The 12,729-nt window shown below is 54.9% G+C and overlaps 4 protein-coding genes across 4 annotated transcripts; 2 read left to right on the top strand and 2 right to left on the bottom strand.

The window, feature by feature from the left end:
• Positions 1 to 2,738: 2,738 nt before the first annotated feature.
• PG986_008506 (malic acid transport protein) lies at positions 2,739 to 4,273 on the top strand (the record flags this gene model as incomplete). Its single annotated transcript, XM_066844728.1, has 2 exons — positions 2,739 to 3,729; positions 3,804 to 4,273. 2 exons carry the CDS (start codon positions 2,739 to 2,741, stop codon positions 4,271 to 4,273), a joined length of 1,461 nt encoding a protein of 486 aa, XP_066700840.1.
• Positions 4,274 to 6,327: 2,054 nt separating this feature from the next.
• On the bottom strand, positions 6,328 to 6,734 carry PG986_008507 (uncharacterized protein; the record flags this gene model as incomplete). The annotated part of the gene is made up of 2 exons (XM_066844729.1): positions 6,328 to 6,380; positions 6,500 to 6,734. The coding sequence occupies 2 exons, from the start codon at positions 6,732 to 6,734 to the stop codon at positions 6,328 to 6,330; spliced, it is 288 nt and encodes a 95-aa protein (XP_066700841.1).
• Positions 6,713 to 7,037, top strand: PG986_008508 (uncharacterized protein; the record flags this gene model as incomplete). Its single annotated transcript, XM_066844730.1, is given in 2 exon segments — positions 6,713 to 6,889; positions 6,903 to 7,037. 2 exon segments carry the CDS (start codon positions 6,713 to 6,715, stop codon positions 7,035 to 7,037), a joined length of 312 nt encoding a protein of 103 aa, XP_066700842.1.
• Positions 7,038 to 7,921: 884 nt separating this feature from the next.
• On the bottom strand, positions 7,922 to 8,230 carry PG986_008509 (uncharacterized protein; the record flags this gene model as incomplete). Its single annotated transcript, XM_066844731.1, has 1 exon — positions 7,922 to 8,230. The coding sequence occupies one exon, from the start codon at positions 8,228 to 8,230 to the stop codon at positions 7,922 to 7,924; it is 309 nt and encodes a 102-aa protein (XP_066700843.1).
• Positions 8,231 to 12,729: the final 4,499 nt, after the last annotated feature.

A 12,729-nucleotide genomic window follows, 5' to 3' on the forward strand; every position in this document is an offset into this window, starting at 1 on the left:
GTCCCTCATGCCGCATCTGGCCAGGCTACCAAGGCCCCGAGTGCCGCCGGTCTAGACTTGGCCTACATATCCGCCCACTGGATGCTCCAGGGTGCTCCAGCTGCTAAATTAGGGCCCTGACGTTCGCACTCCAGAGACGCCAGTGATGGAGTGTGGATGGCAGACTGGAAACTGGAAACCACAACGTCAAAACAGGGGAGAACGGAACGACTGGCGGGTTTGGGAGGAGGGACCTGGGGGCCAGCCTTTGGGGTAGCAGGGTCCCCGATAGTTTGGCGGGGGGCGCAATAAACGACGGGCGGCCAGACTGCCAGACGAAATCTAAACGGCCAGACTCAGACGGCGAGTGCGACTGCGACTGCGACTGCATCTACGTTGGAGGGTCTCGGCGATGGAAACCAAAGCGTCCGTTTCATGCGCCCAGAGACTGCGCAACCGGGGCAATGACCGCGTAGCTGCCTTGGCATTTGCTTTGCTGTGATATGTCGAGGGGCAGCGTCATCGCCCGCTGGGAGAGGGTCCGTTGCCCGTAATCTTCGTCGGCCGTCCGTTTCCCACTGGAACCAGAGTCGAGAGAAAGGCAAAAAATAGATGAAACAGGGTTGGTGATACGCTCCCGTCGAGCAGGGCTCCAATGAAAAGGCCGCGAGCGGAGCCGACAGGCAGGCGCCATGGTAAAAATGGAAGCAAAATAGAAACCGACTGCTGTTGATTGTTTTTCCCTGCGTCGGGTTTTCTCGGAAGGAGGTTTCCAGCGTGTGTGTGCAGGTGTTTGAAGTTGTTTCCTATAGTTCCCTCCAGCCCCAGTGGCCGAGTGGCTGGCCTGCTAGTAGTACCTAGAAGCCTGCTATGCCCCCACGCGCGAAACAGTTCAGGTAGCTGCTGTCGGGCGCGCCCCCCACTTTGATATCGCCAGCACCAAGCAGGGCGTGCTGCGCTTGGCTATCAGCTCGAGTGTGCCCACTATGCCAATGCCATCCAAGACACAGCCAAGAGGCCGCCAAGCAGACGCCCATCTCCAAAGAGCCGCATTTGTTCGGTCGCTTGCAGCAGGGAACCCTGCAGCCAGGCCAGGGACGCTGCCACGCTAACACGCCAATTGCACCTCGACCAGAACTCGACCAGGACGCAGCGATAAGGCCGACAGGGTGCTGTCTGATTCAGTCCCGGGCCCCACCGTCCTGTCGCACTCTGGGCCTTGGGAGGTTTGACGTCGTCGGGCGAAAACCCTTCCCAGCATCTCTGGCATCCCTTCCTCTCTCGTTTCTCCTTCTCAACGTCCTCCTGCAGCCAACAACCTGGCAGGCCAGCCACTAACGCGACGGGCCACGGCCCTACGGCGGCCCTGGCGATCTTTGTCGTGAACTGCCACCGTGATGCGTCTGCCCCCGATTGGCCGCCCGCCGCCCGCCTGTCAGCCAACCAACGGTACGTACTCCAGGCCAGGCCTCTTCGTCTTTTTTTGTTTCGTTTCTGCGCAACCCCTCGCAACCCAGTCTGCCCGTCCCTGACGGTCCCTTGCGACGCTGGCATGGATATCCTGAAAGCTAAGTCTTCCCCTCGTTGCTATTTTCATCTCTTGTGAAGGCCTTGGCCGTGTTTCGATCTAGACTCGGCGTCCTTTGCCCTGCTTTCCTGTGATCTCGGTTTGTGTTTGCTTCCTACCTGCCTTATCGCCTCCCTCCACGATGCGTGCCAGCGTCAGATAGACATCATCCCCGGAGCACACGAGCTGTGTAGCTCCGGGACCACTCCCAGCTCGCGAACCTCTGGCCGGCCCAAGTCGTGGTCCTCTATAAATTGCGCCAAGCGCGTTTGCTGCCCGAGAGTGAACCTATCACCTACCCCTGCCCATATAGCGTCCTTCATACGCCATCTGCTGCTTCACACCTCCAGCACCCGGCAGCAGATGTGGGTCATACTTGATACTATTCCCAACCTTAACACACTGCCCACTCTACACTGCGACCTCCCGGCCTGTACGTACCTCCGCACCTCTCTCCTACCTCCCTACTTACTGATTGCCCAGGATGACGATGATCGCCATCAGCCAGGTGACAAGAAACGGCACTGGCTGGTTTCGGGTACCGCAAATCTACAATTAGCAGCCCGCGCTAACACGTCGCCTACAGGCCAGAAACATCAACACGGGGAAGCGTCTGTGTGTGAGTCTGCGACAGAGACAGGCATGTGCCCGCCAGCGCTGGACGGCGGGCGCCTGCCAGATTGACAGACGGCCATGGCTACCATGCCCCAGCATGCCTATCTCTGGCGGCGCTCCTCCTGCTGCTACTATACCCTGGCCGATCCGTTGCTTGGCATCCATCGTTTCCGTCCAGCGATGTTTCCTAATTCTTGGCTCCTCAATATTGGACCCACGCGCCGAGAGCCTAAGACATGAATAAAGGAGACGTTCACGCCTGATCCCCATCTATGATCCTCACAAGTGCTGCCGTCGCTGGGATAGAGTTCATTTCGTTCAGAGGCCGGTTCTCTTCTTTTTTTCTTTCTTTCGTCTACTTGTTAGAGTTGTTTCCTACATATTTCTTCCTCTCCTTTCCTCTTTCTCCTTCCCCATAAACATCCACCCCTCTTCCCCAACTTTCCTCACACGTCCTTCTCCTTCGTCTGTGTTGTATATATATTCATCATCGTTTATCCTCGTGTACACACCCCATACCGTTACATACGCTCTTTGTCACTGGCAACCCAAGGAAAACACAAAACTATTAAAAAAAATGGACAAGGCACCTGCTCAGGCGCCCGCGTATGGGGGCTACCAAGGCAACTACCAAGTTCCCTATACCACTGGAGAGGCAGGCCCGTCCAACTCCTACTCCGAAACATCGTCACAACACCACCAACACCAGAGCAGCATGTCGTCGTACCAGCTACCACACCCGGGCCAACACGCGGATCCTTACTACGCCACCCCGGTCGACGAGAAGCGACGACTCAGCATGGGCATGACCGAGACCCAAGTCAACTCGGCGGCGTCGTCGATAAAGGGGGGCAAGGAAGGACACGATATAGAGAAGGGTGCTGCCGCACATGGCCATGGCCACGATGGTATTGATATCTTCGACCCCAACCGGCCGAAGCTGGGTCTCAAGCAACGCATGCACCACTTCACATGGGCCTGGTTCACCACGTCCATGAGTACCGGTGGTCTCTCGCTGCTCATCTTTGCTCAGCCTCATCAGTTCCCCGGCCTCCGACAGATCGGCTTGTTCGTCTACATTCTCAACATCATCATCTTCACCCTCCTGTGCGCCGGCATGGTGACTCGCTTCCTGCTCCACCGCGGCGACTTCGCCAAGTCTCTCTCGCACGAGCGTGAGGGCTTCTTCTTCCCCACCTTCTTCCTGTCCATCGCCACGCTCATCACCAGCACGCAGCGCTACGCCATCCCCGAAAACGACACGGCGCTCATCTGGGCCATCCAGACGGCCTTCTGGCTCTATGTCATTGTCACCCTCATGCTTGCCGTGGGCCAGTACAGCTTCGTGTTCGCGAAACACAACTTGGGCGTGCAGACCATGATGCCCACCTGGATTCTGCCCATCTTCCCCATCATGCTGTCGGGTACCATCGCCTCGGTCATTGCTGAGACCCAGCCTGAAGTATCCGCGGTTCCCATCATCGTGGCCGGCCTTACTTGCCAGGGACTCGGCATTTCCGTCGCGTTCATGATGTATGCTCATATGGTTGGTCGCCTCATGTCAGCCGGTACGTATTCCAGTGTTTCATCCCCCGTCTCATCGTAGAATGAGACCAAGGCCAATTATTGACTCGAGATCCAGGCCTACCCAACCGCGAGCACCGACCTGGTCTGTTCATGTGTGTGGGACCCCCCGCTTTCACGGCGCTGGCCCTCATTGGCATGGCCAACGGGCTGCCCGATAAGTTCGACCCCAGCTTCGACGGCATCATTGACGCGCCCATCATCCGCACCATGGCCGTCATGGCCGCCGTGTTCCTGTGGGCCTTGGCGGTCTGGTGGTTCTTCATTGGCGTCATTGCCGTCATCGCAAGCCCGCCCAAGTACTTCCATCTGGGCTGGTGGGCCATGGTATTCCCCAACACGGGTTTCGTCCTGGCCACCATCACCATCAGCAACGAGCTCAAGAACGAGGCGGTCAGGTGGTTCGCCACGGGTCTGTCCATCTGCCTGCTCCTGATGTTCCTGTTTGTTGCCTACAACCTCGTCCGCGCCGTCATCGTACAGGACATCATGTACCCCGGGCGCGACGAGGATGTCAACGACCACTAGAAAACGAACCTACGCTCTACACCACCACGGGGCGCTTCAATTCTCCCTCCAAGCATTTGCCTTCTCTTTTGACCAGAATGCGGCAACTCTTTATCACTACTGGGGTTTAATATTTCATCTCTCACACACATGGTTCGGCGCTTGGTTCTTTTTCTAGATGGGGGCATCATTCAACAACATCATGGCGGCGGTGGTTCGGCAAAAATAAGCCACCATGGGGAACAAAAACATCTCCGTGGGCGAGGCTTTTTTTTACAACTTTTTTTTGGCTCCTGATTTCTGTTTTTCGAGATATCCAGCCCGCAACTCAAGGCGGGGCACACGTCTAGATTTTTCATCATCATCATCATCATCAACATCTACATACCTCTAGATGGGAGGGTCTAATGGTTACTGCAACGGGTCAATGACGCGAGGGGTTAATAACCACGGCAGAACAAGCATGAATAGACATGAATGGAACGAATGCATATGTTTTCTTTCTTGCCATGTTTGTACGGGCTTGTTGGTGTTGTTTATCTTCCCCAGCATAGCATGTTTCCCTTTTTATGCTCTCTCCGCCTTCTCATCTTTTCTCGCACACATATTCTCGCTCACTCGCTCCTTACATAGATACTACATACATAGGAGAAAAAGTCTCTATAGATAGAAATCGACAATTTTAATGATAAGCCAAAACCGATGAGTGCAACTGCCACGCCACGCCGCGCCTATATTGTGTCTGACTGACCACCGGATCGGGCGATCACTGAGAAGCTTAGCCGAGCCTTGATTTCCTTAGCTTTGCAAAGGTCGTGGAATGGGAAAAAATTGGCGAGGTTGCTGGAACTTTCCGCTTCTGTCGACGATCAAGTCGATTGGCAGTATCAAGTCGCCTTACGGGGCGCGAGGGCCGCCAAGCTGTATCAGGAAGCGGAAACGGGGTATCAGATCAAGAACAGAATTTCGCGGGATGAGCCGTCTTCTTCGCCCTTTTTTTGCCTTTGTGCCCAGTCAAACTAAGTAACTAACAAAACCTAATTCAAACCCGACTGAGTGGATGAACCAGCCAACTTCTGGGATGGAAGCTGAAGACGCTGGTTCGTGGATCTGATTAGCGACGAACCGCAACGGAGCTCTTGGCGGTTTGTGAGAGATGAAGGTTTTGTTCGCTCTCATCTATTAGACTTTTTGGCACCAAGTGCCATGCCCGTCTTGGGTTCGGCGAAGCCAAGACGGGTTGGAGGGGCTGGAGAGGGGGGGGGTATATGCATTTGTGGCCGACTAGAATGACTCGTGCGGTGCTGTTGCTTCTGTGCCCGGCTTTCTCTACCCAAACTGAGCATTTACTTATTGGGGAATAGAAGCTAAGAGTTATGTTCATATACGTTGGTTGGCGGGAATGGGTTTTGCTGGCTGTTAGTCGCGGGATTAACGTTGCTATTCTGGCCTATGCAGCCGAGACCCACAAGTCTTGGTGTCTGCCGGACTGCTACTGGGATAACAACGAACTCGATGGGGAAAATGAATGAGGCGACTCTAGAAGAAGAAAAAGAAAAGAGACGTCCTGGCGTCCGGCAGATAGAACGGGCGCGCTTTTGGCAAAAAAAGATTGGTTGCCCACTACTGGAATCGAACCAGTGATCTCATCATGTCGTCAGTCGCGTCTTCGGATGAAGAACAGCTTCCTATATTACTAGTGATGCGCTTTACCACTAAGCCAAGCGGGCTTCACTACTAGTAGAATCTCGCAGATGTCCAAACAACAACGTATTGTAATTTATATCGTCTACCTAGAATTTGGTCTAACAGTTTTTTGAACGGCATTCTGTTGCACCTTGCTTTCAATTATGTTCAAAAGTAGATATAGGCGCATTTCCCGCTTGATCTTTTATCTCATTGAGCGCCAGGGATTGATTTGCCAGCGAGGCCCGAGCCCCGTGTTGGGGCAGAGGGTTTGGCAATTGAGGGCAATCAGCTACATACCCCAGAGCGAATACCCTCACTATGAACAAAACCGCTCTACATGCATTCCACCCCGCGAGAGTTTGCTACGCGTAGATGCATCTGTCTGACTAGGTATCCGACCCAGCGGTTTGGCTTGGCGCATCTAGGGGTCGTGTCGTTCCTGCATGCATGAGTGCATGGGGCTCCTTCTGGCATGGCGAGGATGATGACGCAATGGTTTGAGTTTGTATCAGAGCCCGTATCACCTCCGCGAACCCATGCGGCGAGCTGGAAACTTACGCATCCAACCAGCGCGATGACGGGCTCGGGCCGCGCTTGACAATGAATGGTGTTGCGTCGCCGACTGGTATCTGTTGCCGTTGCGGCTCTCGGGGGTCACGGGAGGGAGGGAGGATTGAGGAGCGTCACGGTTGATGTTGTCTTCAGGGTACGCTCCGTTGATGGACATCGACCTGGTGGGATTGTGTGGTAGGCGGCCTCTCGCTCGACGGGATGGGGTCGTTGGAGCTTTCATGGTCTACTACCCGGAAGTTCCTGTCCGCTACCGTCGCTTTGCTGCAGATCCTGCCGTTATTTCTCATCGAGTATCGCCCAGTCCAGGCATCTGCGCACCGCCGGGCCCGGATACTACATGGTACGATCGCGTCCGCACCAGACGATGACCGCAAGGTAAGTCCTCAAGGACTTATGCGGGACGGTAGAAGAGGCATCCGACGCGCCCAGTGTTCTTCTTCTGCCCTTGCTGCTGCAGCCTGACTCACGGCGTGTCGCGACCAAGACTGGTAAGGGGACGACGCATTCGGGCCAACAGGCGTGAGCGCGTCACGTTATCGAGCAAGGTGATGGGGCGTGCATATTGACTGTCTGTGGTATCCTCCTCGTTAACCACCATTATGTTGGGGAAGCGAGAAGTGCTGGTGCATGGGTACATTGCCGATCGCAGATGCATGCCCATCAATCAGCGCATCCCAATTGGGGACCAACAGCACCGGGCGCATCCGCGGACGCGATGGGCAAGAAAGGGGCGCGTAAGGGACGCAGTTCGATTACAGTTCTGGTGAAGGGCCTCCGCCGTCGATGGCGGTATGACTCTGGCCGGCCGCCGCCGAATAGGAGGATGGAGCCGGGTGTACCGGGCTAAGGCGCTGCTGCGGTCGGTACAGGTAGCGGCGCCCTTGACGCAACCGAGCCGCGTCGGTGCAAGCCACTGTCATGGTCCTTTGATGAGCTTTAGCTTCGCAGCGCTGGGATACCATGCGGTCCTGTGAGGGGGAAGGTAAGCTTACGTTATCGTCCAGCACTGTGGCGATGTGATGCGGTCATGTTATACGAGGTACAGCTGCTATCCTATCCAGCGATTGGATCTGGTCTGCAAGGATAAGCAACTCGGAGACATCACATTATTGGCTCTGGCTCATTGCTCGATAAGTTGGCGAAGCGGCCCGGGTTGCAAGTATGTCAAGAGATTGGGTGCGTATGCGACTGCAATAGCAACGAGGTTTAGGTATGGCAGCATCACGAGAACCCCCAGAGTTCTTGCCAGTGACCGGCGACCGGCGACCGGAGTGCGGAGCTGTAGGATGGGATGGTGTACAGATCCGGGTACTATGGCTTTGCTGCAGGAAAGCGAGAGAGAAAGAGAGAGAGGGAGGCGAACATAGCTTATGACGGTCCATCATCCCTCCCGCGCACGCTTTCTCGTCACAAGACTTGAAGGATCTCGAAGTTGTTGGTGGTGTCGTCCAAGAAGAGCTGGGTGGCCATGCTGTGAACATGACGGAAATGAGGGGTGGTGTCAGGGGAGGAACGGGCAACAGAGACATATTTTTCGACATGCTGAGGTGTTACTGGGAAGTCCTCGTGGTGGCGGTAAAACTCGAGGAAAGCGAAAAGAGGGCTAGCAAGATGGTCCAAGCCGGCCTGCAGAGGGTGAGCATGAGTCGAGGAATTCACAAACACCACGACGACCGTGCCTCGTCTGTCTCGGCTGCACGAATGAGGGGCGCGCATGGCTTGAGCCGGTCCATCGTCGGGGCCTGAAGAGTCTCATCGTTGTTGGTGAGGCCACCCCTGAGAAGAGCTGCGATGGCAATAGGCTGGACATATCAGAGAGGAGCGCGCGTGTCTGAGGATAGATAGATAGGTTACACGGAGACAAAAGCATGCTCGGGTTTACACTGGGACGGAGGGCTCGCAAGATGGTCCGAGCCGGTCTGCAGAGGGTGGACATGAATCGAAATCATTACAAACATAAGGGCGACTGCGCCTGATGAGGCTGCAGCGTCCCCTCGAGGAAATCAGCAAGGCACGGGAAATGGGGTTATAATCGATTGAACGTGTATAGCAGAAGAGTATGGTAGGAGGAAGTCAGCATCTATACACCATCATGCCGACGTATCAGATGGGCCAATAGAATCCGGCAGTGTTCCTCGGCGATAGATTGATCGTAGTTGTGAAGGCCATGTCAATTTGGTTCGCCGAGATGGTCGCAAGCTCAGGCCACACAATGCGAATGCGATGCATCAACCGCCGTCCGGGGTCATCGGCTTGCGTGAACTATGTGCTTACTTGTGACTATGTATCGCATACATGTCTGCTCGGCAATGGCCACTCTGTATTGGCGCACGTTCCCACGGTCGAAATCGCATTCGTTACAAGTGGCCCTGCTCCAGGTCCAGCCGAGTGGGATCCTCTGCTCGGTACAGGAGCTGACAATGGCGAATGCGCGCGGCCCGGACGGCCAGAAATAGAAAAGGCGCATGCGGCCCGGCAGATCTAGATTGGATTGGGATTCTAGAAGAAGTCTGGAGGAGAGGGCACGTCAGTTGATTTGCCCAATTGATGGAAACAGGGACCTTCGCCGTTGCGGAATGGGTGTGGTTTCTCCAGCCCTACATGCAACTCTGACTTCAGAATCGTACGATGTTGTTCCCGAAAGGGTTTGGGGCGGAAGGGGAGATCTCCCTCTAGTCCTTAGCCGCCGCCAGAAGCATCTCGGTCGGGGATCAGCCAGCAGCCAGCAGGCACGATCGCATGGTGGACTGTGAGACAGAAACCACGTGGGAAACGAAACGGGAATATCTGGTTTCCATCTCTGCCATTTTGGGACAGTATACGACTAGGGATAGGATATGTAAGTAGAAACTCTTGGTGTTCTGTGCCTGATTTCCTCTCCTGCTGCTGATGTGCACGCTGGCTTAGTGGAGCTCGAAGCACAAGACACGTTGGGGAAACTGCCATCCCACCAGGACTAAGGCCATTGAGCGCCCAAAGAAGTGAGGGCGCAAATCGAAGAGAGCAGACGCGTTTCGAAGCCCCTCCCCTACTTCGTGAAGCTCACCAGGAGACCAGAAAAAAAAAAAAAAAAAAAAAAAAAAAAAAAAGCTCGGAACTCGGGGAATGAAGCTGGGTCTTTCATTGTTGGTGTCAGGCCAAACCACTGGAGTGGAGTGGGAGGTAGCGTTCTGTACCTGCCTAACTGTTCCTGCAGACAGACAAGCCGCCAGACTATCCGAGACCGAACATCATTAGACTCTTTTTCTTTTTCTTTTTCTTTTTTTTCCCGGCCGGCTTTTCGGGGACCGTAGACCGTCTCTGGATTCGCAGCTACGAAGACACTAGAAGCATGCCATTGAAATGGATCCGCTGCCGCTGGCGGCCATCTTGTGGCGTGGCTACCAGCAGAACAGGACTGTGCACTAATGCGCCGATTTCATATTCCAACATGATCAATCACGTGAACAATGGCAGCTTGCCATCTTCGGTGGCACCAGCTCCATGGGGCGACTGGGAAAGTACATCAATACAGCGGCCCGCGTTGGCCGAATACCTCTCATGTCAGCACGGGTGGATGGGTGGCTCTCGGCGCTAGAACACGACCCATCGGCGACTTTGCAATTCGGTGACTTGTTACTGGCTGCGACGTACGCTCCGGACGTTCCCCAAATACCTACCTCCATCCAACTGATGTCTTGCCCTGTTTCAAAGAGCAACCCAATAAAACGGAATGGACAATGCTAGTATTATTTGGATGCTTCATCTGATGATTTAGTCGCTGCGGCCAGTGCGGACGAGATCCGACGATTGGCAAACTTGGCTCCAAATTAACCTTGAATGCGGACAAGATGTTGGGGATTTGCGGGTGGAGCTCCCAAAACGCGACACTATTTTTTTTCTTCATGCCACGGTTCGGGCAACGAAATGCGATGGAGTGTCTATCGACAAGAGAGTTGAAGAGGAACAAAAATGACCGACCTGGCCTACTGACCCTGGTCGGTCTTGGTCAGCATTGGACGCCAAGTGGCTTTCTTGGAATCAGGACATGAAGGTTTTTGGAATGTACCGCCCACTCAGGCTTTCGGAGTTTGTCGGTCCCCAAGCCGCAAGGCCCCAAGACAGACCCGAAGGCCCCAAGACCCCAAGACCCCAAAGCAGTCCAGCTCAGCAGCTGAGCTGCCATGCGACCGACAGACTACAGTGGGGTGGGGGGAAGGTGGGAGGAGAGAAACCCCCCAACAGCCAACAATTGAGTTTAGCTGCCCTCGTTTCAATGCAGGCACTTCTCAGCATAGCATGCGAAGGCATCCATGGCATGCGAGTGCGAAAGAGACGGAAGAAATACTGTCGAAAAAATTCGACGACAACATCAGCGAGATTATCGCGTTCTTATCCACGACCTGGAGATCCAACAACGTAAGATCATGGCGCGATGCTCTCTCGTCAGCCACAGGAGCGTCGATGTGCGACACCCAGCGCACGCTGCTGCCCGTCCCCGTCAGCTTATCGGTTTGTTGTCTTGGCAAAGCTCCTTCGCGATCCCACACCACACGTACCCCCGAGAGCTCCGGGCCTCAAGGCTCACTCTCGCGGTCTTACCTCACCCTGCTTGCCATTCGGGGCTAGACTGATCGCATTCCCGGCGCAACAATTGGCCCCTAGTCTTTTCCTTTACTCGGGTCCTGCCTCTCTGAACTTCGCTCCAGCTATAAATAAAATAGAAGCTTGGCTGTCTCTATGTCTCGTAAGCAGATGCACTGTAGAGGCAATATGTGCAGCGCATCTGGCAGCTGCGCGTGCCGATATGGCATGTGCATCGCATTCAAGAACAAGAACCTGTCACCGTTACAGAAACTCCGAAGGATGATTTGGTAAGTGGCTCGCGCGCAGAGTGGGAAAATGCGCACTGAAGCAAGAAAAAGTCCGGACATTGATGTATGAGGGGCCCCGGCGCCGACAGTGCCTCGACGTTTCGGGGTCCGGCACCCAGCACTTCGTCCATTGGGGTGGAGACCCCTGCTCGCTCTCTGCGATCTTGGGCCTTTCGGGACTGAGCACGCTCGAAGGGGTCCCATCATATGCATGTACATTGTCTCAGCGGAATCTAAGCAGCCTACAGTCCTGGACGGGGGTGTGGCTTGTGCCCCCAACGTCCCGGGCCAAGACTTCATTGGCTGCGAGCTGTGCCTAGAGCCAAATGATTGGCACGAACCTTTGCGGGATGGGTGAGAGCTTGTTGACTTCGTCCCTGGCTGCATAAGGCGTTGTTGAAGACGACCGGGGTCAGCTCCTCGCCTCTCGTAAGAATAGCGCGGGAAGAAGGAGATAGAAGACTTACTACAACACAGTACGTCCAATGGCCGTGCTTACAACGTACAGTATGGCGCCGATGCTGGATGGCAGAGAGCGAAGGAAGGGAAGAAGAGGCTCGGGCCATTGGATGCGCAGATGCGCCTCGACGTAGGCGGGTGAGATAGGAAGCATCTTACCAAAGTGCGTCAGCCAGCACCGTGTGTCAAAGTGGATAGGCTCCGATCTGAAAATGTACCTACCGTGCCGTACCTCGTCCTCCAGACCAGACTGCGTCCCGTCTGATGTCTCTGTCGGCGCCAATGTACTCCTGCCATATTATTGTCGGGGCCTCCAGTCTGCTTGTTCGTCCCAAAAAGTCCCCATCCCAGTCCAGTTGAGGCCCTCCGTGAATCCGGTGCTAGTGCGGGCGATCCAGGCTATAATTTAAGCATCGGGTGTCGTGTCGTTGGGCCCAAGATTTCCTTTTTATCCTGAGCCCGCCTGCTGTCCCGGTCCTGTCGATATTTCATTCCCTCTCCCTCTCTTTTCTTCTCCCACTGCTTCTCAACAGAGAGTATCCGTCCTCCTTCCATAACAGATTTGCATCGTGAGAAAAAAAAGGCTTGTCACCTTCTTTCTCTCACTTCGCGATACTGCCTGCCATCCATACCGACCCGACTCTACCAAGATACCCTCCCCCGGTAGTTTGCGCACCACCAAGCCAGCTCCTGTACTCTGTCGCTCCTCAGAGCAGATCTTACGTTGAATTACTTTGTTGTGTAAGTTGACGTACCAGCCCAGATCCAGGACCCCCGACCCGTTTTCCCAATCAACCCCCCCAGCGAGCGAACCAGATGCTGTGCTGTCAAAGCCATCAATCAATCAACGCGACGCAATTGCCCCCTTGGCTTGACTCGTGGGTACCGAGTTCCCACCCCGGC

The sequence above is a fragment of the Apiospora aurea genome, assembly GCF_038362705.1.
Source record: "Apiospora aurea strain CBS 24483 chromosome Unknown utg000005l_segment0_segment0, whole genome shotgun sequence".
NCBI classification, from domain to species: Eukaryota; Fungi; Ascomycota; class Sordariomycetes; order Amphisphaeriales; family Apiosporaceae; genus Apiospora; species Apiospora aurea.